We start from the raw sequence: 24,877 nt of genomic DNA, 5'->3' as shown, positions 1-24,877 counted from the left end.
GTCCGTCAAAAAGAAAAAAGTGGGAATTAAACTTGGCAGGCTATTTGCTTATGTGCTCTGGGGGAAAAAATGAAAAACACGTATTTTGCCAGAAAAAAGTGGAAAGTCAATTAAAAAAACAACCCCAGAATTATCCTCCACCAAAAAAAAAACCCCAAAAACCAAGGAAATCTATGCTGATGTCAGGACAGCACAAACTGAATCTAAGCAAGCCATAGGCTACCCTAACCTAGCTTTAAAAAGTCAAGTTTCCTCATTAAAGCACAATTAAGAGAAGACTTAACTGAACCAGCCTTCGTATCCTAACAATTTGAAAATACTTTTTTATCTTTTTCTCCAGATCTTCATAATAGAATTTTCTCTTGAATAATCGTACTCTTACAGTACGGGCTTTTTTAATTATAGAAAAAATATCTCATACTATGAAACAAAATGAAGTTTCATTAACTTGCAAGTATAAAAGTCTAGGCTACTGATGCAGTTAATCAGGGAGAGTATTTGAGGAGAGCAATAGAAGATGTATATATTCCTTATTATACTCTCTCTACTGATATTTAGGGTTGATCTCAGGTCATCCATAGTTGCCAAGGGTGCTGTAAGCTTCCCATCCCCTCTCTCAAATGCAGCATTAATGCGCTACCCTGGAGCGTGTGAAATAGAAATATTAGTATAAGTCTGTAAGCTGTCCTTGTAACCATAGGTGAAGAAAGCTTAGCAGAAAGCTATGGGGATTTATGGCATTGCTGCTACTCGGTGGTGCAGTGTGGTGGTGTGCTTTGCACACCCCAAAGAAACGGAACAGCAAGGAGGTGACCGTATGTGTTTAGCTTAAAGCCATTTTTGTCTGTGAGAACAGCAGTCACATCTACTCAAACCTTTAAGTTTGGATGCTGTTTTGGGTACAGAGGTAAGTTCAGTTTCGATCTAAACAGGTTAATTGGTGAAAACTCATTCCCTGGAGATGAAATTGAAAAAAACCCATATATTTCCAGGCTTTCCAATGTTTTATCACAAGTACCAGAAATACTTTTAAATTTTATTTTCTCAAGTCAACTAAGCACCTGCAGGCAGCTCCCTCCACCCTTTCTCAAGAGGGGTGGTGGACTTACCCCTGCCTGGAGGGAAGGAGAACTCTCTAGCCTGTCCTCTCCATCCATCACGTCTCTGAGCTGGAGACTCGTAAGAGGTAAGTGTAGCAGTCCTGCTCATGAGAGGGAGTGCCATGCTAGAGAATGAACAAAAATTCTTCTTTTCCTTTCATTTTATTTAGGTTAAACATTGGAGAACTAGGGGTTTTTTTCAAGTTTCTAAAGTGCATTTTTCTTTTAAGAAAGATTTTTCGAAGCAGAGACCTTTATGTTCCCCACATTTTTAATATATTTTTTTCTTGTATACATGGTTGACTGGCTTCAAGCCAACATATTGGTGTGACTTGCTACCCAGACCAGCAATGCCAGAGAGGGAGCTTGCTCTCAGAGAGGGAACAAAATGTCTTTGGAGCCCTTTGGCTTGCAGTAGCCTAGCTAGATGGCTGATACGGAGAAGAGCTGATGTATGGGCACTCGAGAGTTGCCTCTGTCCGTAGGTATCTGTTGTTTCCCCAGGACAACTGTGTATGTGTTAACTTTTCATAAGGGTCTTTTCAAAAATAGCCCAGTGAACAATCAGGAAAACATAGCAGGATCCAATCCTCCCCAGTTGTCCTCATTGCTTCCTTGGGGACTCCCTGGGGGCTTTCTGCAAGACGCCGGGTTGGCCTTTGTAGCCCTTGGCTACTGACAGCGTGCTGCCACTGCTCCTCAGTCCCTGGGACTTTCGTTCGCCCACAGGAAAGCCAGCCATCTACAAGAGAGAGACTTCATCGGAACTCGTAGGTAAACACCCCCACGTGTCAAAGCGAGTGGCTGACTAATGATTTGCTGACAGAAGAAGTGGTTGTAGAAAGCATCTGAAGAATCGGAAAAGAGAATGGAAGAGAGCCTGTTTCCAGATAATACAAAGCAAAAAATTATTTGGAGGCAAAAATCCCCAATGCATTTATAAGAGCACATTGCTTTGTTTTACAGGACAGCTTCTTTAAATAAGAAAGCTGGAGGACAGCAGCTTGAATCAAATGAGCTGGCTCTACAGGGTGATTTTGCTCATCCAACACGCTGCTGCTAGGAGTCCCTGAAACTTTCTAAAGGATATTCTTCTGGTCTCCTGCGTAGGCTGTTACGCTGTCTCCTTCTCTAGTAGTGCACTGGGCCTTACAGAAGTATGGGTGATAAGAGGGCTCTTTTCTTCTCTTCATTCTCCAGTTGCTTTTGCTGCTGCTTTTTATCAAATACATGATTTAGCTGAAGGCAAAGAGCATTTTGTTGAAGAAATGGTAATGAGGGTTTTCTGGGAATTAGAGATCAAGGATTTTTTTTTTTTTTAAAGCACATTTCAACTCCTGACAATTTTGTGGAGGAAAGGAACTTGAATACCTGCAAAGGTGTGAAATGTCTGTGCAGCCTTTGAAGAGCTGTACAAAAGCCTTCAGAAGTGTATCTCTTCAAAAACAGACATGCCAAGCAAGAAAGAGTTGAAAGGAATGTTATCTGTGTCTGAAAACTAGTTTTAAAATGCAAACCTTAGCTCAGCTTTCAAACGTACTATTTGTCGAAGGTAAAGCAAGATACCTCTTGACCTTTAAGCAGGAAAGTGATGGTTAAAGCCAGCTAGAAGGGGTTGTCTTTGGGGAGCACAGCCCAAGCTCTTTGGAGCCCCAGGCACTTCTCTGTTTCGTGCTCCAGTCTGCTGTAGCATCCGTCTTCACAGGGCAGACCTAAACCTGTTGCATGGACCCACCAGAGGATTAGCCTTTACTGGATGTCTCTCATAGCTGTGGTCGTCTCTTTCGCAGCAGTTGAGATCCTCTTCAGGATGAAACGCGAGTCCTGCCTCTGCTGTCTCACCAGTAACTACACAAGATCTGCCAGGTAGCTAAAAACAGAGAAGTCCCTGGCACCTGTGGATTTCACAGTGCCACAGAAGATGATGCTGGGAGCGTGGGTGGCTCTTGTGGCAGCAGCAGCATTTGGGCGTAGGGGGACAGTCGGTGCCGGGGTGAAATGGCCGTGCGCTCTAGTGACTGTTTCCCAGTTGTTGCAATGACCACGTTGGCAAAATGACTAAAAGAAAGGAACGTGGCAACTGAAGTCATTAAACATGGCCTTCGTCACCCCGAGGGGGACCTGCCCTGCACAGCTGGAGTGCAGCAGCGGTGGCATCGCGGCATTTCCATGAGCAAGCCCCACGTTGTTCACTCTTCTGGTAGAAGACGAGAAGGCAACCAAGGGAAAGAAAAGGGTTTCTGTTGCTTTTTGAGCTGGTGGAGCCTGCACAGGACTGAAGGGGCAATCACAGCTGGTGCAGGGGTTGTTTGGGGACAGAAACCCATGTTTCAGTTAGCTAGATCAGCTCTGCCATCTCATGGAGCTTCTCCCCAAAGTGCCCACTGCTCGCTGTGCAGCCTGCCACTGGTGTCCCAATAGACTAGTCCAGCTCGCTGTCATCTCCAGAGGACCATCACCCCACCCAGGTTGGCCCAATCCACCCCGCCTGGCAGCCCTCCTTGGAGGGGCTCAGTACCACAATAGCACGGGCTGGGAAACGCTTGGCTTTGGCTGTGTTGTCCAGTGCTGGTTTGGGAAGTGATGCCCAGCACCCACCCACCCCACAGCAATCTGCTGCCGGTGCCGTTAGCATAGGTGCACGAAGAAGTAGCAAATGCCACCAGAATTTGAAAGAAAGAGGTCATCTTGCTGCTGTGTGGCTCTAGTTACCCAAATACTTGGTTGAGATTGAATAGAAACATTAAATGTCACCTGATGAAGTAAAAACCTCTCTAATTAGGCTTTAAAATACATTGCATTATAGTTTATTTTCCATAAAAATATGTAAATAATTAGTGCTTCTAAATGAGATTTAGTAAGTCATGGTACGTTTATATTTGAAAGCCTTCATGCCAACTATACTTTGACTTTTCAATGTCTTTCTGGAGCCTTACAAAGTAGAAAGTTGTGCTTTTCCTTCTTTCATGTCATATTTATGCTCGTGAGCCCTTTTCTGAGCTGTCATGTTTACATTTTCTTTCCCATCTCTCTGTGGCCACCCAGAGCTCCCTAGTGGGGTCAGAGAAAGCAGAGGATTTTTTTTTTATTTTTTTTCTCAGTGTAGTTGTATTTAGTTCATATGATGCAATGCTGTCCTCAGGATGTAACGGTCAGTTTGACCTCCTTGCAAACACAGAGCAAATATGTGAGAAAACATTTTACAAGCCACGAGAGGATTCTTGGGGGCTCTCAGCAGAGCAGAATAATTTTCCTTGGCTGGCGACAGTGAAGACTAGACTGTGCCGCTGACCATAGCAGTGTATGAAGAACAGCCTTATAAACAGCAAAAGTCACCACAGACTGGGCTCACTCACTGGTTTTTTCCACATCGTTTTATCTTATTTCATTTTATGGAAACTTGAAAGATATTTATTTAGGTCACTACTTCCTCTGTAGCCTTCATGACACCCTTCAACTTCACATCTGCAACCTTCAGACTTAAGGAGGGAGCATGCACCATGGCTGGGCTGTAAGCAGGGTCTCCTGATTTCGCAGAAGTTGCAGTATCCCACAAGGGCAGGGCATGGAAAGACAACATGTTGTATTTTTCATATCGATTGTGAGAGAAAGGCCATTTTTATGGCTTCCCATAGATTAATGGATGATTAATGGAAAAATATTTGCAAGGCATGTATGTGTTTGAGTTATGATTCCTCATTTTAAATTGTTAGGGATACTAAGAATTGCCGTACAACCGTGGCAGAATCTGGTGTTTCTGTTTAGGATTAAGAAAAAGGGAATGCTTTGAAGCCCAAGAGTTATCTCTTCTTTTAAAAAACTTAGGTGTTCCTTCTACTGGACAAAAAAAGTTATTAATTCCCCCAGTACTCTTGAGATTTTGTATTAGGAGGGGGAAAAAAAATCAAGCTCTCAAATCTAAGGTCACATCTTTTTGTATATGGTACAGTATTTGCCATGAGTTAAAGACATTAACTTAAGTAAATTGTTTATTCTTCTACAAAAAATACTTTAAAGTTCACTCTTTTTGTGGTAGCATTAAAATTCCCAAAGGAATTTCATATCCATGAATTTTTTTTAATCAAGTGCCAACTGCCTCTTATGATATGTATGAGCTCACTATGGCAAGTGAAACAGTTTGTTATTAACTTTAAAAAAATATATTCATAACACACCTTTGATATATTTCTGATACATCAGTAGTCTGGCTCGTTGACAGATTAATAGATTAGGGCACATTGTGATTTTTATGTGAAAGACAATTTTACACAAGAAGATAGTAGACATTACCAATTTACCATTTCAGCCAAAATTGTTAACAGCAACAGAAAAATATAGTACTATTAAAAAGAAAGATGGTTTCTGTTGTTACTTGCAGCCCCAGGGCCGGTTCCCAGGTGTCCCTCTGCCCTGCTGGAGACAGAAGCCCAGCGGGACGTGAGCAGTGTGGATCATAGCCAGCAGCTGAGGAATAACATAAAATTCCTCTTTCTTTATTGTGGAGGGGTATGATCAAAGTAGCTGTGTGTGTTTCTTTCAGTGTCTTTCCTGGCTGTGTTAGAATATAATTTTTTTTACACTCCAGCGTAAATCACTCCAGTGATTTAAATAAGCAAGGCTGTCATCTGTCACCTTGCAATTTTTTGTCTCATGTAAAAACCTTTCTGCCCTGAAAGATCTGTGTCCTGCTGGGAAAACATGCTCTTACTGGGAAATGTGGCATTAATGTTGCTTAGGATAACAGAATAACGCCGCCTAGAATAATGTCATTTCACCTTAGCTTTCCGTGCTCAGAAAAAAACCAGAAATTCCTGTAAGTCCTGCTAGCAACCAGAGAGCGGCTTCCTGTAGGTGTGTTTAAGTTTTGTAATGACTAGCGCACCTCAGGCCAACCTTTCTTTCGCCCCACTTCTTGGTTAAAAACTGATTTCACATCTCATGGAGCTGCATAATTATCATCAAGTAAAATCTTCTCTGAGGGGATGGATGGTGGCTGGTGATTTATTTCACAGGATTATGAATATGGTAAAATAAGAAAGGCAAGCAGGTGCTGCAAATGCATCAGGACCCTCCAGCAGCTGTAATACAAATCACAGCGGTGGTGGTAAACGGAGACTGGAAAGGGGCAGTACTTCTACAGTGGAGAAAACCTGGTGCTTCTGTTGTCAGGAACGTGAAATGTGTGCCCTTGTGTGGTGAAAAATTGTAGGTTTGTATGAAAGCATACCTGGCTTTTATCTTAAACCTTGAGTGCATCAGCAAGGAGGGGGAAGATTTTTCCCTCTCACCCTTTGGCATTCCTTCCATAAATCAAATTCGAACGGAATTGCCACTCGATAGTTTAGACTAGTGCTGCCGCAGTTGTTTCAGTGATCCTACAACAGTCTACCCTAAAAAGGAATACTAAAAATCTCTTTTTGACTAAATATAAGCTGATCGCTTGTTAAAGCTGCAGGATTTTCCACGTGAATTTACATTGCTTTTATTGTATGGATGTTTCTCAGACCGTATTAATCAAATATTGTTTTCAGAATGACAAGAAGGTCCCTGTTACACTTCTGTGTTGGGTATTGATACTTACTTATCTCAGGGAATATTTTCTGACTCACTGTATTCATTATTCTTGCAAAGAAACTGTAAGTTTCTTTGTTGTGAGGTAATGTCTGTTCATCTTTGTATGGGAGTAAGAAAAGAGGAATGGTTCTTGGTTGGGTGTTACTAATTGTTTTTAAATCTTACGTAGGTGTTTCTGCCTTTCAATTAGTCCATCAATCAAGTGCAAGCTGGCTTAGACGTACTTTAAAGTATTGCCAGGACAATATTTCAGATTTTTTAAAATCCAAGCAATTTATGAATTCATTGCAGGTCTCTGCAGGTTCTTACAGAAACCAAAAATACGTATCCCTGAAAACATCTCCGGTGGTGTCTATAGTAAAAGTACAATAAACCTTTAAAGAAGTGCAATTTTTAATTCATGTTAAAAAAACCCTATTGGGGTGATAGGAGGGACACATTGCCTGTGCCACCTTGCTGTCCCACCAGTAGATTTCTTAGTAATATTCATACCATTGAGAATGGGGGGCTGGTTAGCTTCAGCTCAGAAGCTTGAATGTCAAAATTCAGGTCTTGACCATAAATCTTCTGGAATGTATTTAAGGCAAGCCCTTCTCAGTATGCTTGAATACATGGGGGAGCAGGGGAGATGGGTTCTTTGTATCCCAATTGGCAATTTTTATGTTGCTTTCTTTGATGGTTCCTCACCATGTGATTTACTTCCCAGCCCAGGATCTTCTGATGTGCTTATAAAATCTGAATCACATGAGTGTAAGACAGACGAGGAAACAGGAATGTACTTGAAAAGGCTTATGGACCCAAATGTGACACTTGTGGGAAGAGCTTTTCTGCACTGAGGTCTCAGAAGCGGATGCTGCGGCTGGAGGCCGGTACCCCACGCGGCCCCAGGAGAGCAGGGGACGCTCTCCATGTCTCCCCCGCTGCTGAGCACTTCTGTCTTGCCAGGGGCACGTTGCCCACTGAAGTGTTCTCCATTGCATTTTATTTACTTCATGAAGTATGGATTTGATTAGTCATTGATTTGATATTGGTGTGCATCAAGCCTATTGCATTATAAAAGCACGCGTCTTTAAGTAAGAATGAAGGTTGCTTTGCAAAGATGAGATCCTTTTATCTTTGCTTATGTTGTCTTGTGCTGGGGGTTTTTTTTGCCCCGTACGTCTCTTCGGAGTCAGTGGGTCTGCTTGCAGAGTAAGGGTCTGTTAGACTAGATAAGGATAGTGGAATTCAATCCCACTTGCAGGTACATTTATTATTGTGCTAGAGTAAAGCTAGAAATGGAATATAGTTCCTCAGGGTTCAGTAGCTATGCCTAGTCTTTGAAAAATGATAAATAGCTCCTAATTAGATGAATGACAAATCAGGAAAATGATAAATACTTTCTAATAAGCCCTTTTCTCAGTGGGAGTTTACACAACAGGCTCAATTCTGAACATCTGAGGAATGTACAGAATTGTAATCAAAAGTGATGTATGTTTTTATATCAAGAGTAAGCTGTGCGAGTTACAGCTTATGTTTGTTCATTCCAGTCATTGAATGAAGCAGAATAAAAAAAAAAAGAAAATAATTGTTGTCTCAATTTGATTTATTCTGGCTACTTCAGGTTTCCCCCAGGGTGTATTTAGAAGAAAGAAGAGTCTGAAAATAATCTCCTGAATATTTTAAATGTAACTCAGTATGCAAGTTGATCCACGTGTCCCGCTTTGAATCATGCAGTAATCTCAATATAACAATTGTGTTATTTGCAGCAAGGAAAAAAAAAAATATGTTTTTTGCATGCTAGGACAAAATGGCTTCCCCCAAAAAAACTTTTTAATGATATTTAGAAGTGCATAGATGAACCTGTAGATGACTTTTAAAGTATTTGTTATAGCCTCAGCACAATTCTTTGTCTCTGAGATGACTGTATAAAGTATGAGATAAAGAAAAAACTTCTTAATAGAGAAAGGAAAATGCATTATTAAACCTCTTTTTTTTTTTTTTTTCTTTCCTCCCTCCCCCACAGGACATTAATGTATGTATCCTTGAAAACTACCCTGAATGTTCCAATCCCAGGTTATTTTACATCATACCATATTTCTGTGGACAGCATCCAAGATGCAGGTAAATATATACAAGGTATCCCAATTTGTTCAGCAATAGCTATTGCCAACAATTTGTCAGAAACTGGTAATAAAGAGGCAGCAGTTGTTTGAAGTACAAGAGAAAAGTATAAGTACAAGTGTAGCACTGTATGTGGTAACTGCCTGCATATAGTTTGGAATAAGGAGGGTAAGGCAAATGTAGTACTATTCTTTTTTCTTGATTTAATATGTGAATAATTCCTCAAATCTGGATGTGTTTACATGGATTGTTTTGGGGGGGTTGGCAAGGTGAGAATTGCAGTGACCATATGTGCTTGTTACTCATTTTACCTCACTGTAATTTTGTAATATGTGTTTTAGCTCTGCTCAGATGCTCATATCAGGTCTATACATGAGGAATTCCAGGTTTCTATGTCCATGTAAGAAATAGTAATCATGCTTAGAACTATGTAAAGTGCAGCCTCCTACTCTGTAATTGAGCTAGCTCATTTTAAATGTGTCTGCACCATTCTCGTACATATGTGAATAATTTTAAATACCTTCTTGTTTTCAAATACTTTTGTATTGTCGGTCACAGCATGTTCTTTATTAGGTTTGTTCAACTTCAAGGTATTCTATTTATTTATTGTTACTGCTTCTCCATAGTGGAACAACTGCACATGTTTTCAAAAATTTCTTTCTACAGCCATACTTTTTTGTAGCAGTAATAACAAGTGAAAGTGTCTTCCTTCTTGCATCTCTAAGTATCTTTGCTGTAAAATCCTGCTTTAGTTTTTTGACATAAGTGAAGTTATGATTAAGAAGCAAAACAGATTCATGACTTCATTTTCATTACACATTTTTTTCTTAATGTATTTTGGCCTCATTTGCAAATGCTTATGGTTGCACCTTGAACTTGTGTGCATGAGTAATCCCATTAACAACACTCACATACCTGAATACTTCCACAACATACCTCTGTGAGGTTCCCAAGCAGTATATTGAAGTAGTGTTTTGTAGCTTGTTATAGATCTGTCTCCTGTCATGCCCTTGCACTTCCTTCAGCTAATTGCAAGTCACACAAGGAGCTGCAAGGAGGTTCGTAGTATTTGTTAGGACACTTTGCTCTTCCAGAAAATGGATCACTGCACAGAAAGTGGAAGAGAATGAAAAACCTGCTCCAAGTCTGCTTTAGTAGGTGTGTAAAGCAGTAAGTTTTTCCACATCACCAAAAGAGCTTCTGACAAATGTTGTTGAATTCCCTGTTGCATAGAGTTTGCAATAGCCTAATGGAGTTAGGGAAGAGGTGTGATCTCCAGCCACTCTCAGGTAGCATGTGTGACTCGGATGTTCATCATACCAGCTGGAGCCTGTGAAAAAGCTGATTTCCTTTAGTTTGGGGCACTGGCATTATATCCCCTATCAATACGAATGCTGACTGCTGCTCCCAGGACATAATTAACATGAGTTAGTCTAAGGGATTTAGGATTCATATGCTTGTCTAACTAAATTGTGCTTCTAAGAAACTATGAGAGAAGCATAAAGATGCACTCGTGTCCTGCCAGCTTCTCCTACTGGGGGAAAAGATAGAGTAACCCTAAACTGATCTTCAAAACCAGTGTCAGTCAGAACAAACAAATGCAAGTCCTGTAGCAGAGCCGCAGGGCAGTCGGGGGTGGTAGCAGGGAAGGGGAAGCTCATGGAGACTTTGGCAAAAGTTAAAAGGAAGGACAAGGTGGGAAACAGCCTGGTAGCCTCCTGTGTGGTATTCGCTGGGTAACAGCAGGCAATGATTGCTCGCAGCAGTTCTCCTGAGGTGGTTCAAGGACACCGCCACCCCTTAGCACCCTTCATCACCCAAGGAAGTCGTTCCTCCCGTGAGACAGGTCATGGCTTCCAAGTTGAAATACAGACGTTCACGAGTTTGAGCTTATAAATAACTTGATGAAAGACATCTTCAGAATGGAGTACTTCCACGCAGTGATTCACTTCCTTTTAATGTGATCTTGTTTTTACATGCCAAACCAATTCTAGATGTTGTGCGGAAAAGCTCAGTAAGCCACTTGGGTTTGGGGGGGCGGGGGTATATTCTGTTAGAAGTACAGCACTGAATATTGTTTGATTCAGTTGTGTTCTTGGCTTGAATTTCTGAAGTAAATGCATCTTTAAACTTTTTTTTTCTCTCCTCCCTCTCTCTCTCCATTAATGTCATACAGGGAGCCTGGTGAATGGGCCCTTGAAAGAGCAAAGCTGAACGTTAATGAAAATTTTCTGCTTGTGGGCATTCTGGAGGAGTTGGAGGATGTGCTGCTTTTATTAGAAAGATTCTTACCTCATTATTTCAAGGATGTGCTTAGCATCTACAAAAACCCAGGTAACTTTTTCCATTAAAAAGCTATTCTTACAGGAACTTTGGCAAAATCTGCATGGCTGCTGAAAGGTATGTGTTGTCTTGCTTATTCAGTGAAGAGATTTATCTCCCTTTTGGGGAGCAGATGTGATTGATGGGGAAGGCTACTTATTCTGCTTTTATTCTTAATGTTACTGTGTGGTTTTCATTCCTGGGCAAGCACTTGGTGCTCCAGTGGTCTTGCCACATGCCAGAAGGCTTCCCTTTTACCACTGGAGTGGCCTTTTCTTCTTTTAATTCTGTCATACTCAGCTCTCAAATAATACTGTCAAAATATTCTCAAAATGGTGTCATCAATATCTGCCTAAGTAAACCTTCAAGAAATGGTTTGGGGAGCTGAATGCTTTGGAGATTCTCCAGTACCAGGATATTTATTTTCCCTCAGCCTTGACTAAGAGTTGAAGTGACATCAACATTCAGTTAAACTGAGTTTAGGTAAAGTACAAATAAGAACATGTATTTACAGCACTTTAAGTACAAAGCATGCTGAGGAAAAAAGCTTGGGAGACGGGTTTCTGTCAGTAGCCAGGAATTATGCATGACTGTCCACCAATCCCTGCTTGCAGGATGCATCTTTGAAAATTTTGTATTTAGCGATGATACAGATATTATAGGGAAAGTGTGGCATTCCTCCTCTGAACATCATTTCAGTAGGTCATTACCTGCTTGCAGTAAGGCAGTTAAGGCAGCTCTTTCGAAGGTATGAGTGTTAATTTGTTGTGGTACTATATCCAGCCATAGAGCTAATTTGCTCAATAACAGACATAAGGAGAGCGTGGTATGGTATTGACATGAGAGCAGGGCCCAATTTTGGATCAGTTATTTCTCTTTGTAAATTAAAAAATAAAAAGACATATGTTTGTAGTATGTGGAGGTCTTCCTAAATGTTTGCACAATTCAGTCTCCAGGGTTTTCCCATGGGGATGTTAGACAAGAGGGAGGCTGGGGATCAGTAGAAGGATGCTCTCTTTGCAATGAGCAGACTTTTCTTTGGGAATCAGTAGCACTTCCTCAGCTGTTCTGTGCACCATAGATTTTTCACTTCTCTTACAATGGGGGAAGCTAACAAACAGCACAGAGGGTCTCAATTTTCATTGGGGTGCCCTAGAATTAGTCAGGTGTGAAATAAGCAATCTCCCAGAACTGTTAAGTGCTGGATAATCTTTCTCTTCTCTGTGTATATTCCAGTATCTGGGGGAGATTTGATCCCCTATTTCAGGACAGTGATTTCCTCTAGGATTTCATGTGTAAGACTGGTCTTGTGTCATGTCTGAAGATTCACCTCTTTCCTTCAGTATTCCCTGTGAGGATTAAACTTTTGTTTCATTTTTCCAATTCACTTATTGACAAGGAAGAATAGAAAGGAAACAGTTTCCTTGTGTTAACTCTCTCCTCCTCCTTTCAAGCATGCATATGTTTGGGGTTTTTTTCCAATCATAATTTTTTCAGCTTATTTCTGAGTTGGTGCTAATGCTTACAAAATAATAAACAGACTCAGCCAGAAAGGAAAAAAAAAAAAGAAAATTCAAGTGCTGTGTAAGAAATCCTACATCGTTCTCCTCAGGGTACCTTAGACCTGATCTGCAACACCCTCTGCTGTTGCATCATGAAATGCTGGGAAGAAGAGATGTTACTCTGCCCAGCTGTGTGGTGATCCCACAAAGCAGCAGATGCTTTGGGCCAAAACTGAACTTTTGTTGCAACTAACACTTGCAGATTAAATCTGTACACTTTACAGTTTTGTCTGCTGACCTGCTGCTCCACCTGCGATACTCTTATCGCAGTCTTTCCTCTTTTTGTATAAAGAAAGTAAAGCTTTTCCAGAACTTATCTTTTATCAGTTGAATATATTGAAATGAGAAAAACACAGTGAAGGACTGTGTACAGAAAGTTGATTCACTTCCACGTCAGTGAATCTCTGCACCAAGAGTCCACTGCAGTAAGCAGTTCTGGATTAGACACAATTCAAAAACTGGATTTGTAGAGCTGCTTTGAAGCAGAAAGTAACTGAAGGCAGGCAATTTCCATCCAGTGTTGCTTTAGTGGATTACATAGATTAGAAAGCAGAGTAGGAAGCTGGTGATTGCTGTCCCACTAACATCATAATCTAAACCAAATTAAAAGCACCTACCTCTTGCTGTAGGAAGCAAACTGCTGGATGTTATTAAACCAAAAAAATCACATGTGCATTTAAGATACGTCTGTGGGAATTCTGGGTTAAACCACTTCTTCCCAAAGTTGGGATGCTTCTCCCTCATTAGAGGTGCTTTGGGTGGGCACCAGATCACTACAGCTCCCATCCAAGCACACTTCTTATTTTCAGGAGCCTTCAGTATAGCTTGATGCTAATAGAAATCAGGAAATCTGGAAACTTTGTCTGATATCTGTTTCTTTTAACCATGCAAGTTGTATTCAAGCTTCTTTGTTTCTTCTGTGTCTGTAGTAAAATTTCTCATCTGAGACAGCATACAACAACATTTTTTGAGGAACTCTTGCTCAGTGTCCTCCTCCTAGCTAGAATACAAAGCCTGTAGCCTTTTTACCTTCAAAAATACTTTGCTGCTATTGTTCTGAAGCAGAAGATCAGTAAAACTGTGGCTTTGTTGATCAGGTAGATAGTGGAAGGTTTACATCAGAGAGGACAGAAATGTGAGTGCGGGTGTCTGTATATGTAATGACACAGATAACTGCTTAATGCAGTATGACTTGAGTGCTTTTGTCAGTGATGCTAATGATTTGTTTTACATAAGCTGGCAGAAGGAAACTGTGAAGAAAGGTAAAGTATAAAAAAAAAGAGCAAAATGCAGTTGACTTGTTCAGACACTATCACTAACAGTTGGTTATTGAGGTTTTTAATATATTTTGCTTGCCAGCTGCTGTGTATTTGTTCCGTGCTGGCTTTTTTTTTTTTTCTTTTAGACAGTGTCACATTTTGAAATGCACTCCAATTTTTCTCAAATTTTGTGAGTTTAAAACAGTTGGCAATTCTGGATGACAGGAAATTTTAGGGTCAGAGGACACTAGGAGGATAATTCTCTTCATTGCATTAATAAAAATGTTGCCTTCAGCTAATCCATATGCCAAATATTTTGACTTGCGTGTTTTATAACAATGTGCAACAAAATGCAAAAGCTCTTTGTGGTGCTAAACTTTTCATTGGAACCAATCTGGTTTTATCTTGTAGAATACTTTAGAGCTACAGGTTTCCTGTTTTTCTCCTTTTCCACTCTCTCCTTGAAAAAAAAGTATTTTCTTAACATTGATACCAAGTCAAGGAATTGCGAAAGGATTCTCTTTTTTGATGCCTGTCTTGTCCAAAGTGACAAACTCTTCCTGCCTTGACAGCCAGGACTGCCTTTGACAAGAGATCAAAAGGGAAGGGCAGGGGCAGGTGGCAGCAGCGAACGGATTGTGGAATAGATAGACAGGTCAATAGATGGGTAGGATAAATAAAAAAATTACCGTGTTTACTAAATTTCTTTGCTAACACAGTAAAATTTGCTAAAAATTTTGTCCTTTTTTCCCCCCGTATTGGAGCAGATAGGGTCCAACTGCAGAGCCTTGGATTGTATTTATTTCAAAATTTGGAAGTATTTCTTAACTCTTTGAAAGGCCTGAAATACCTATAGCATAACTTTACATGTAAAATTTCTCCTCGCTCTCAGGAGCATAACTGAAGGAAAAATAATTGGTCAGTCCTGTTCATTTTTGCTGGTTATAGCTCACTTCCATAGCCTGGCAGAGAATACTTACAGAGTTTCTTTTGAAATGGGCATGTGTGGGTTTCGTTTCTTTGGTGTTTTTAGGAGGCAGAAAATACACACTATATACAGCAAAACATAGAATTTTCTTCTGCCTTGTCAACTTCTGTATCATGGGGTAAAAGTTAACAGCATCTAATGTAAAAGAATAGGTAATAAAATGTTTTTAGCACCTCAGAAATAAGCCATATCCTCTCACCTTTCTGCAGGAGTTCATAAATTTTCTTTGGCACCAGAAGCCCTGTAAAAACACTTCTTCCCAATATCGGGGCGGGGGGGGGCGGGGAATCTTTGTTTCCTGAAGTTACATTTTGCGTGGAGAATGTGTAGATCTTGCTCTAAAGCAAGAGGACTGACTTAAGCTTTTCAAACAGTGAATTTTATTGAGTGCAATGAAATTACTCATGCTGTCAGCTGGAAGAAAATAGATTGTTCAGTTAAACTGTAAAATGTGCTTTTTTTGAAAATGCAACGAAAATGTGATTCTCCTTAAGAATCACATTTACAGGGAATATTTTAAACTGTAGTTAGTAGTATTATCCCAGGTAATATAAACCTCCTGATTTTTTAAATCCATTCTGTTCATGAATGCTAGTGACCCGGTCTTGACGTTTTCAATTTATAAGCTTCCCCTTCTCTTTAAACCCAGTAAGGAGGGAGATGCTGCCATTTATCTTGATTGCAAGGCCGAGGTCCCATGAGGCAGATGATGAAGCCTTTTTTGATGGAGTTAGGAGAAATGTGGGATCAACCCTGGAAGTCTTTGCACCATGCTGAAGACTGCTTCTATGCCAGGGCAGCCCTGAAGGTGGGGCATGCCTTCAGATGGTTCCTGCACTGGAAGTGGAAAAGACCATTTTCCCCACTCCTTGTCAAAATAAAACTCTTCGCAAGTGGAGAAGGCCAAGAGAGGCTTTTCTTTCTTTCCTTATCCCACCTTTCAGGCCATCAGTTTGTTAGCAGTACTCCCCATAGTCTGACTGCTACTTTAGTACTAAATTCTTGTGGCAGCCTTTATCCCACCCTGTTCTTAGGCTGCTCTGGCAAGATGTGGATGCTATGCATTTGGAAATGTTCAGGAGCTGAGGGTCATTGCTGGGAAAGTTGCTGTGATATGAAGAAAGCAAAGGGAGGGTGGGAAGATCCCACTGTTCTTTTTTACCTCTGAGAAACTGGAATGGATGTCTGCAGGCACAACCTCCAAGAGCAAAAACTCTGGGTAAGAAATGTTGAAAGAAGTCTGATGGAAGGAGGCAGTGCCTTTTGTGCAGTCTTAAGCAGTGATCATCTTATATTCTGCCTTTGTTCAGCACAAAATGAAATGAAAGAAAAAATTTGGACAAGTGATCTGCAGCTTCTAATAGTCTGCGTGCTTCTCGTGAGCTGTACTTTCTGGAGAGGGTTGTGACTGGTATAGGGAGAGGGAATATATTGGCTCATCTCTTGTGCACAAATGCACGACCCTTCTCTCTCCTACAAGCATCTGCACTCTAAAGCAGCCTGGATTAGATTCAGTTCCAATGCTGAGACTTTTTCGCATCACTTCTTTGCATCTGCTACTTTCTTAGAACAGAATTTGGGAAGACTTGGAACACATTCAGATGTTCAAAAACTTTGGAGACTCCAAACATGCTGTCTTTTCTTTTGCCTCTAAAACAGCTTTGTGCTTTCCCTAAATAATACTTTTGAGAGGAATCATTGTGTATGAAAGTTTTCTACAGAAGAGGAAAATTCTAAATTTCATGTGGAGGTAGAACATGAGGTTGGACTTGGGAAGTTATTAACTGCGTAACGCGTCCATGGCACGTTCCCATCCATTATGTGAAGCCAACTGTATGTGCGACTTAAAAAGTTTTGTCCAGGAGGTGGTGTAATCTCCCTGCTTGTTCAGGACTTGCAGGGGACTGGAACATCGTGCCAGTGGTAATAGCACATGTGAATTTACATTCTGCCTGGGTGGCGTTTTCTTCTTTATCACCCAACATCCTGTTCTGAAAATAGAAAATAAAAATAGGAAATGTGAACAAACTGTTCCTTTCTTCTCCCTCCGAAGTCTGATCTTTCAAAATTACATAGAAGAACACTCTAAAACAATGGGTATGCTAAAACAGGCAGTTTAAGCTCTAGGAGGAGTGTTTAACTGTATTTTTGTTTCTTGTAAAACAAATTCCCAGTTCTCTGTGTGCAAGAAAGGCAGGGAAAGAGAAGAGTCACAGTGCATATCCCTGAGGACGTTTGTTCCCAATTAGGTTGATAGCATCTAGGACACCCTGCAGAACTCATCTGCTTCTTGGTTTGTTTTATAAAGCTGAAGGTAGTATCAAAAGCTGTAGATACATTATTTAGCTCTTCAGCCATGAAAATACAAGGTTTGGAGAGCAGGGGCAAAACTGGACTGCCTGATCTGGGATACCTTGAAGTTAGCAGAATCACCGATCAGTGATAAATGTAATCAGTGGAAATATCCTTTTTTTCCAATTCAATAAAAGGAAGATACGTTGTTTTCTGTCTTTCAGAGGTTTTGAATCCCATTGTGAATAAACTAAGCAGTTTTAAGAGTATGAGCTCTTGGAAGGATTTGAGCACTTCTGGGCTTTCTAATGACTCTGTTTTTCAAAAGATCCACCAGGTCTTTGGAAGATTTGTCTCAGAAGCTAAACTTCTCTGTGGCAAATTCTGCAGCAAAGATTGGCAGCTTATAACAGCTGTGGTTCTCGTTCTGCTGAGGAAGGTGGAGCCACTCCAGACTATGTGCGTGTTGCATGAGGGACACAACTGTGGCACCAAAAGATTTATCCAAGATAGTATCAGTCTCATTGCTAAACTACGAGCAACAGTAAAGGTGTGGCAAGAGAGTTTGGCGTGGCTTTCCAAGCCCACGTGGAGCTTGTACGCATCCAGGCTCAAGTCTGCTGTATTTACTAGCATGTACTTGTTAGATTGGAGTTAGTTCATATGTGCGTGGTTACGCAGCAGAGCATTTGCCTATAAATACATTTTGTGACCCAAAATGAATGGCACATTTTGATACAAAAAGTGAGGTAGCTGACAGCCTGACATGACAATGACAGTCACTCCAGGTAAATCTGCTCCCTGAGCTTATAGTGCAGGGAAGTGCGATTTACAGGTCCATCTGCCAAGCTTATTACTACGGTTCTGCTTTCTCAGGATGAGTGGTTGACTTTGTAAGTACAGCAGGACCAACGATAATTGCTTATATCAGGTGAGAAATTGATGTATTTCATATTGGCAGGTTGGGATGGTGGGCATGGTTCATGAACTGGAGGAATGAGGAGGGCCAGTGTTGATCCTCAGTGTCCCTGCCCAGCGCTTCTGGCATTTGAGAAAGTTGGCCACCTTCCCAGTCTCACCACTAAATATGGCAAAGAAGGGGATACAGTTCCTCTGCTTGCCAGGTACAACGCAGATTTTTAAATCCTTATTTTAGGCTTGGATTTTCATGGGAGTTGAATTTGTAAAGGCTTTGTTTAGAATGAGTTGTAGTGGAAGGTGAAGTCCATGTTCCCTTAAATTATCCTTTAAAAAACCTAGATCAAATGTTTCTCTTCTACTAAAGTTTCTGGACACATGAGCTCATAGTCTGGCTCTGACAACCTACAATGTATTGTAGAGATAGGCTAAGTATTTTTTTCATAAATTACTGAATTTTTCCTTTCTTTGTGCTGTAATACACATGGTATATACAGAGCTTGTGTTCTGCAGTCTGCTACCCTTTTCCTATTCGTTTCCACCACCTTTTTCGTATGGCTCTTTCCCATCAACTGGCAAGGTCTTTGCCTGAAGCCAAACACACTTTACTTTTTTGCATACTCTTGTCTGAGTCTCTCCATCAAGAGCAGAGTTTCCCCTCTCTAAACTTTCTGTATAACGCATTTATACCTGTAAGATTATGAAGGCTAAGACCACCTACGGCATTGTCTTCCTCTCAGTGCAATTCCAAAAGACTTCAGCCTCCAGATTTTGCATTTCATCCCACATCTTCATTATGCTTGCATTGTTTCAATTTCCTTTCATCAGATCTATTGGTGGGCTGTCTGGTTTTGGACTAAACCCACACAGATGTAATTTCATACTTTGTTGCAGTAAAAATAAAACTTATTTGTGGTCTAAATCCCAAGGGGCTAGTCAGCCAAACCCTTGCATCCAATGTATCAAGAGTTCATGTGTATTTTTTTTGTGTGTGTGTGTGTGTGTCAGGAGATCATTTTGAAGGGTTGATGCTGGTATCTTTCAAGCAATTGTCATGTTTATCTAGTAAGCATATCAGTCACTAAAGATGTTATGGTTTATAACAGTGCTCCTGCTATTCATCTGAGGTTGATTTCCCTGATGCATCTTTTAAATGTTTCCTGTTCCTAGTATAACAAAGTAAAAAACCCATGGGCAAGCAGCTTTGTTAAAGCTCTGGCACAGAGGAAAAGCTGCATTCAGATACAGCATTAGCTATAGCTCATAAATAATCCAGGGTCAAAACACCACAAACATTTTAATGACAGACAATTAAAGTTTGCAAGTTCATTCCTTCTTGACTAAATTACTAGCTAAAATCATAATGCTATTTTAATCAGTAACATTCCAACTAAACCTCTGTTACTGCTTCTGCTTTAAAAATAGCATTTGAATAAAAATTATAGCAGTAACAGATTATGCAAATTGCTTCTTTGACAACTTTGACCTCTATTCAGGCAACAGAAGGCATAGAGGAGGAGGCAGATGGCCAGTAAATCCCAGTTCCGTTCCCAGCTGCAGCTCCAGTACATTTGCACGGGTCTTCATTTCACCTACATGGAAACAAGCAAGTTGCACAAGGTGGCTGAGGCTGAAAAACTTTTGTTAATAATAGGACCAAAACAACTGAGAATTTAGCTTGGCTATCATTGTGTCCCACAGTATGTTTTCAGGGTCAGTGTTTGGGGAGAAGCATCTTTTAACTGAAAACTGAGCATATTTGGCATTGAAGACATAAGAACAGTATGGTGCAGATGCCGGAGCTGACTATTCGCTTTGCTTTTAGGAGCATAGTCACGTTTTTAGTCTTGAAAGGAGGCTATTGTATTTTTCCCTCAGACTAATCGTAAGTCCTGCCCGTTGTATCAGTGATAGAATAGGCTACAGGTTAAACTGATCATTCTTATCCCTGAGGCATCTTGCAAGAGCAATGCGAGTACTGTGAGACAGAATCTTTGATGGCTCAGAAATGTTTTGAAAAATACTAAGGGTAAAATAACTATAGAAAAGAAATTTCGTTATAAAAACACTTTTACATGTGACTTTTGTACAGTAGAGATGAGCAGCCATTCCTAAGGAATTACTTGGGTTTTCACATAAGCATTGCAATTTAAAATTGAGTTTTTACGGTGATACAAATGAGCTGCTATAATAATTAAAATGCTGTAATAATTAACATGAGGAAAACATGAAAGAGCATAAATTCTGACAAGTTAGGTGTGAAATTATAGCAAGGCACTTTCTGGCATACAGCTTGCTAAAGGCATTGAAGCTAATACCAAAAGGGTTTTTTTCAACCACATCAGAACTAGGTGGCCCACCACAGAGTTGGGGAGAGGGAGACAGTGGGTAGCTGGGAGAGGTGGCAGGGAGACACTCCCAGGGAAGAGACATCCCCAGAGCACATCTGTAAATAGGCCAGTTACTCCCAGGGGACACAGTGTATTGCGCTCTAAGTCATCTTAAGACCACTGTTATTACTATTAGAAAAGAAGGGAAAGAATTACTAGAATAAATTTCCGCCCTTGATTACAAAGTTACAAGAATTAAAGCGAAGGAAATATATTAGCAGCATAGCTCTCAGCTGCTACGCAGGAGTCCTTTTGGTATGTCTCCCAGCCATCACTCCTGAGGCGGTAATCTGCTCACGTGAGCGTAGCTTCACGCTGTGGCTGTGCTCCTTCCTCCGAGCCCCTTTGCTTTGCCTGCCCTGGAGGCAGTTTGTGGCACTGGAGAGCTGACCCCTTGCTCTTCCAAGAGAGAGTCTTTCTTAGAGTTTATGGTCCCTATTTCCTTTCCCGGTTGGAATTTCCCAGCCTTTTTGATCTGTCCCTCTTGAAAACTTGCTCTCCAAGAAGCTATGGCAAGAGAAGAGGGTTTTACTAAATATGGCTAGGAAGATTCCTTTTTTTTCTGCTTTTTGTCTGTTCTTGAAGTGGAATCACAAATTCACAAGTGTGGTAAGAAAGAGTGTCCTCCCCTCTGCTGCTCTCTAGGCTCATCTTCCCTGTCTCCTCCCTTTCTTCCAAATTGCATTCCCATTGTGTTCTTTAATTAGTATCTTCTTTCCAGTTGGGCTGCTTTTTCTCTCTCCCAACATTTGCACAATTGTTACTGCACTTTATAAATCTCATCTTTTGAGTTGTACTTGTACTGTTTGGACTCAATTTGAATAACTTCTCAGTTACTTGCAGATGCCATCTATAATACAGATAACAGATTTGGTGTTAGGGTGTGGTGTTTTTTTCTCCTCAGTGATCTTTACTCCTTGGCAATGTCAGGAGTGCTGCTGTCAGAGCTAGTATTCACCAAGGATCTCTTTGAAACTGAAATTGCCAACTCTGCGGTGTGTCCTGTCATTCAATCAGCAGCTATTTTGGAAGAATGGAAGGTAGTTGACATGACTCCAAGCTTTTAAAGGGCTGCAATGGTCCCCTGGACAGGAACAGATGAAAGTATCCAATTTATGTACTGGTAGGAACTATAATGAAGAATGGGATTAATAGACAGTTGGGAAAAGCCAGTATGGTGTTTGTAGAGCCTCACAAATCAACTAAATCTTCTTGAAGGAGACAGCAAGCACAGGGATATGAGATGGTACAGGTGTGATTTTCAGCAGGATCTCTGTCCAAAAGCTCTTAAAGAAAATAAGTTGTCAGGATGTGGGAGAGAATGTTCTCCTGCAGGATAAAATTGGTTGAAGAGGTAGGCTTTAGTTGTTTGGTAGGCTCCCCTTACTTTAAACAAGCAAAGGAATCCTGCAGGGACCGTGTTCCAGCCTGGGATAAATGTTCTCTTAAAAAGATGAGACTGAGGTGAGAGAGGTCACTGTCAATATGAAATTACCAGGAAGCAACAAGAACAACACTGAAGTGGTTTAGTAATTGTAACAAAGCAACGAATTAAAATTCAGCTTCTGTGCAGTTGAGAAGGTCTGACCTCGGCACTCAGGACTGCAGTACACTGATGCTCTGGGTCCCGGTCTGTGTCCAGGTTGGTAGGAAAGTACACAGATTGTCAGATGGGTGGGTATTCTTTTCTGTGCAGGGAAGCAGTGCCCTACAGAAGAAATTTTTATGAGAAGCTAGATCAAGCCATGGCTCAGTTTTTCCAGATGGCGGAAAATGATGACGCAGGACAAAAAGGCTAAATCCTGGCTAAATCTCAAGAGCAGCTGAAGGAAAGACGTTCACATTTGAGGTGCTGCCCTAGCTGCAAAGCAGGAAGTTCATACAGCTGTAGTTCTGATCCACGTTTAATTGTAGGTGATTCAGCTCTGATTTATCAGTTCTCTTTCAAGTTTGTGTTCTGGGTGGGCAGAAGATGGCAAGGGTGACAGTGAAGCCAAACAAAGGTAATTTTCTGTAGAAACACCAGGCCTCGTTTGCCAGCTAGACTTACCGGAGGAAGAAAGAAACTGTTGAGTTGGTCTCTAGTTTTCTAGCAGTGAGCAGCAGCTGTTTTGGTAGCAGTAGCAGCAGCTCATATAACAAATGTTTCATGATGAATGCAAACAAAAGCCAGCCCTGAAATTCCAGCTCCACTATGTACGCATAAAATATAAAACCAGTTCAAAATAACATAACTACTCAACTTAAGGGATTTTTCCCCCCCTCTAAATAAATTCCATATGAGCATTACTGTTTGGTCTGCTTGGTTCTCCAGGGCTCGCCCAGAAAACATTTTTATCATACAGGCTGAGGGCAAAAAGTGAGCATAAAAACAGACCAAGAAAAAAATATTTTTAAAAGAAGTGCACGTGCAAAGAGGTGTGTGGTTTGGGGGAAGGCTTTGAGAATACCAAACATGCTTACTGGATTGAAATTACTGCTGATTGCGAGTTGGCTGAATTCACTTGCCTCCAAAATAGGTCTTGGAGGAATTCTTCATGCACCTCCGTGCAATTTGGTTTCTGAAGATGACTTGTGGTTTTAAAGGCATCTACATGTTAGAAGAGTGTTATGCCCTCTAGCATGAATGTCTTTCCAGATAGCTGGTGGGAGGATTTCTGGGGAATGCAAGTTGCTGATGAGTGCATACTCAGGGGAAATGAGGGTATTGAAGAGAAAGAAAAATATAATAATGGGAGACTCAGGAGAAATAGAAGAGCTATCCAGGGGGCACTGCCTTAAATTGTCATCTTCCTCCAATTGCTCAAGTTAAAACAAAAAGTAAACCCCAGCATTTACCCTTCCCTCCCTGCTCTGCCGCTTGCTGAAAGTCTGGAGCAGCATCTGTTGTCTGCCCACGCAAGCGCTCCCGCTCTGTTCTCAGGCCCCGAAATATTCTCTCTTCACAATCGGTTTGCTTTCCCCATGGCTTTCTTTGACTCCTCTGGTCTGGCTTCCCTGTAACTATGGGATTAATCAGCTCTGTGCATCCACCATAGGAAGAAACCTTATATCTTGTGATCTGCCAGATCAATGATAAAACAATATAACCTGTTCCTATGACGTTTGCAGTATGATTCCATCTAATACTTTTCGTGTAATGAAAATCTTAAACGAGGTAGTTGTAGTGGTCTGTCTTCTTCCATGGTGTTTCTTTCAGTTGAGTTTTGGAGGGTCTATGAAGTTGTGTTACTGTGTGATGTATTGCTGTACTTAGGGTACACGCATACCTGTAAGCCATTATGAGTATTACATCTTTGGTATTATAGAGCATGCAAATGCGGGGCTTAGAACAAAATCTGTATGCTTGTCTCGGTCTTTGTTTGTCCTGCTGCTTGACTGCTTTGATTGATTTCCAAACAATCAGCGACGTTATTTGATTTCTTGCTTTTTGTGGAGTGGAAGGGGGAAAAGGAGATGGATAAAGAGCACTGCTGGACCTAGCAAAAAAAGAGGAGAGAGGGGGTGGATTGTTTCATTGTTTGCTTGTTTCTAGCCAGAAAAAAGTACAACATAAGTTTCTGGGGGAGCCCAGTGGCTGGTTCTGTTGTGCCTGTGTTGAGGGAAGACATGGAGCACGCTGACATTGCTGCAGCAGAGTATTTGGTGCATGCCTGCCTTGCAAGGAGCACGTGTGTGCACAGTCTGGCCAGAGCCCCCGGTGTTTTACAGAGCTGTGCTCTCAGGGCTTTCAGGATGTTAGCAAGTTTGGAAGTTTGCTGCTTGGGCAAGAACATGTGCTTTTTCTGTTACATAAAGTGAGAGTGGGGGATTAATGTGTGGCTGATATATAATATACATCTCCTAAAAGCTAGTGGAAATTGGACATGACAGGAATGAGAGTGTAGCCAAAGCAAATTTATTTAAAATGTTGAATGAAAATATTCACAGAACTCTGTTTTAGCCTAAATACCACTAAATATTTTGCTGGGCATTGAAGTCTTATTTTAAGTTTTCTTCCACTCTTCACTGTCCCTGTAAGTGCTCTGCCAGTTTCAAAGTAGCTGTGACTGATCTTTGAAGGGTCTTCAGGCAGCTGACAAACCTGTTTTACTTAATGTCAGGTGCTTAAGTTACGTACCAGGGAATCTGAACTCTCTGCATGATCAGTGAAGAGAGGTAAATGGCTGTTTAGCTCTCTGGGGGCTTGTTTGATGCCCTGAGTGGCTGCCTGGAGTTCAGCAGCAGGAATATTTCTCACTCGTGCTGTATACTGATATACAGTTGGGTAGGGATGGATGTTGTCAAGGAGTTGGCATGGAATAGTGTTTGTAGGAGCAAGGATGAAGTATGCATATAAAACCAAAGTTTTTATCATGACTTCTTAGTG

At 41.0% G+C, this 24,877-nt stretch overlaps 1 protein-coding gene across 1 annotated transcript in view; it reads left to right on the top strand.

Annotated features, from left to right (window-relative positions):
* Positions 1–24,877, top strand: part of UST (uronyl-2-sulfotransferase) — a gene marked incomplete at its 5' end in the record, with an annotated part of 99,103 nt that overhangs the window by 58,271 nt on the left and 15,955 nt on the right. The window contains 2 exons of the mRNA XM_010581932.1: positions 8,680–8,777; positions 10,954–11,111. Of these exons, the coding sequence (XP_010580234.1) occupies positions 8,680–8,777; positions 10,954–11,111 (256 nt within the window). The remainder of the gene's footprint in view (positions 1–8,679; positions 8,778–10,953; positions 11,112–24,877) is intronic.

The sequence above is a fragment of the Haliaeetus leucocephalus genome, unplaced genomic scaffold (assembly GCF_000737465.1).
Source record: "Haliaeetus leucocephalus isolate CR32 unplaced genomic scaffold, Haliaeetus_leucocephalus-4.0 Scaffold819, whole genome shotgun sequence".
Classification (NCBI taxonomy): Eukaryota; Metazoa; Chordata; class Aves; order Accipitriformes; family Accipitridae; genus Haliaeetus; species Haliaeetus leucocephalus.
This window is presented reverse-complemented; position numbering and strand designations above follow the sequence as displayed.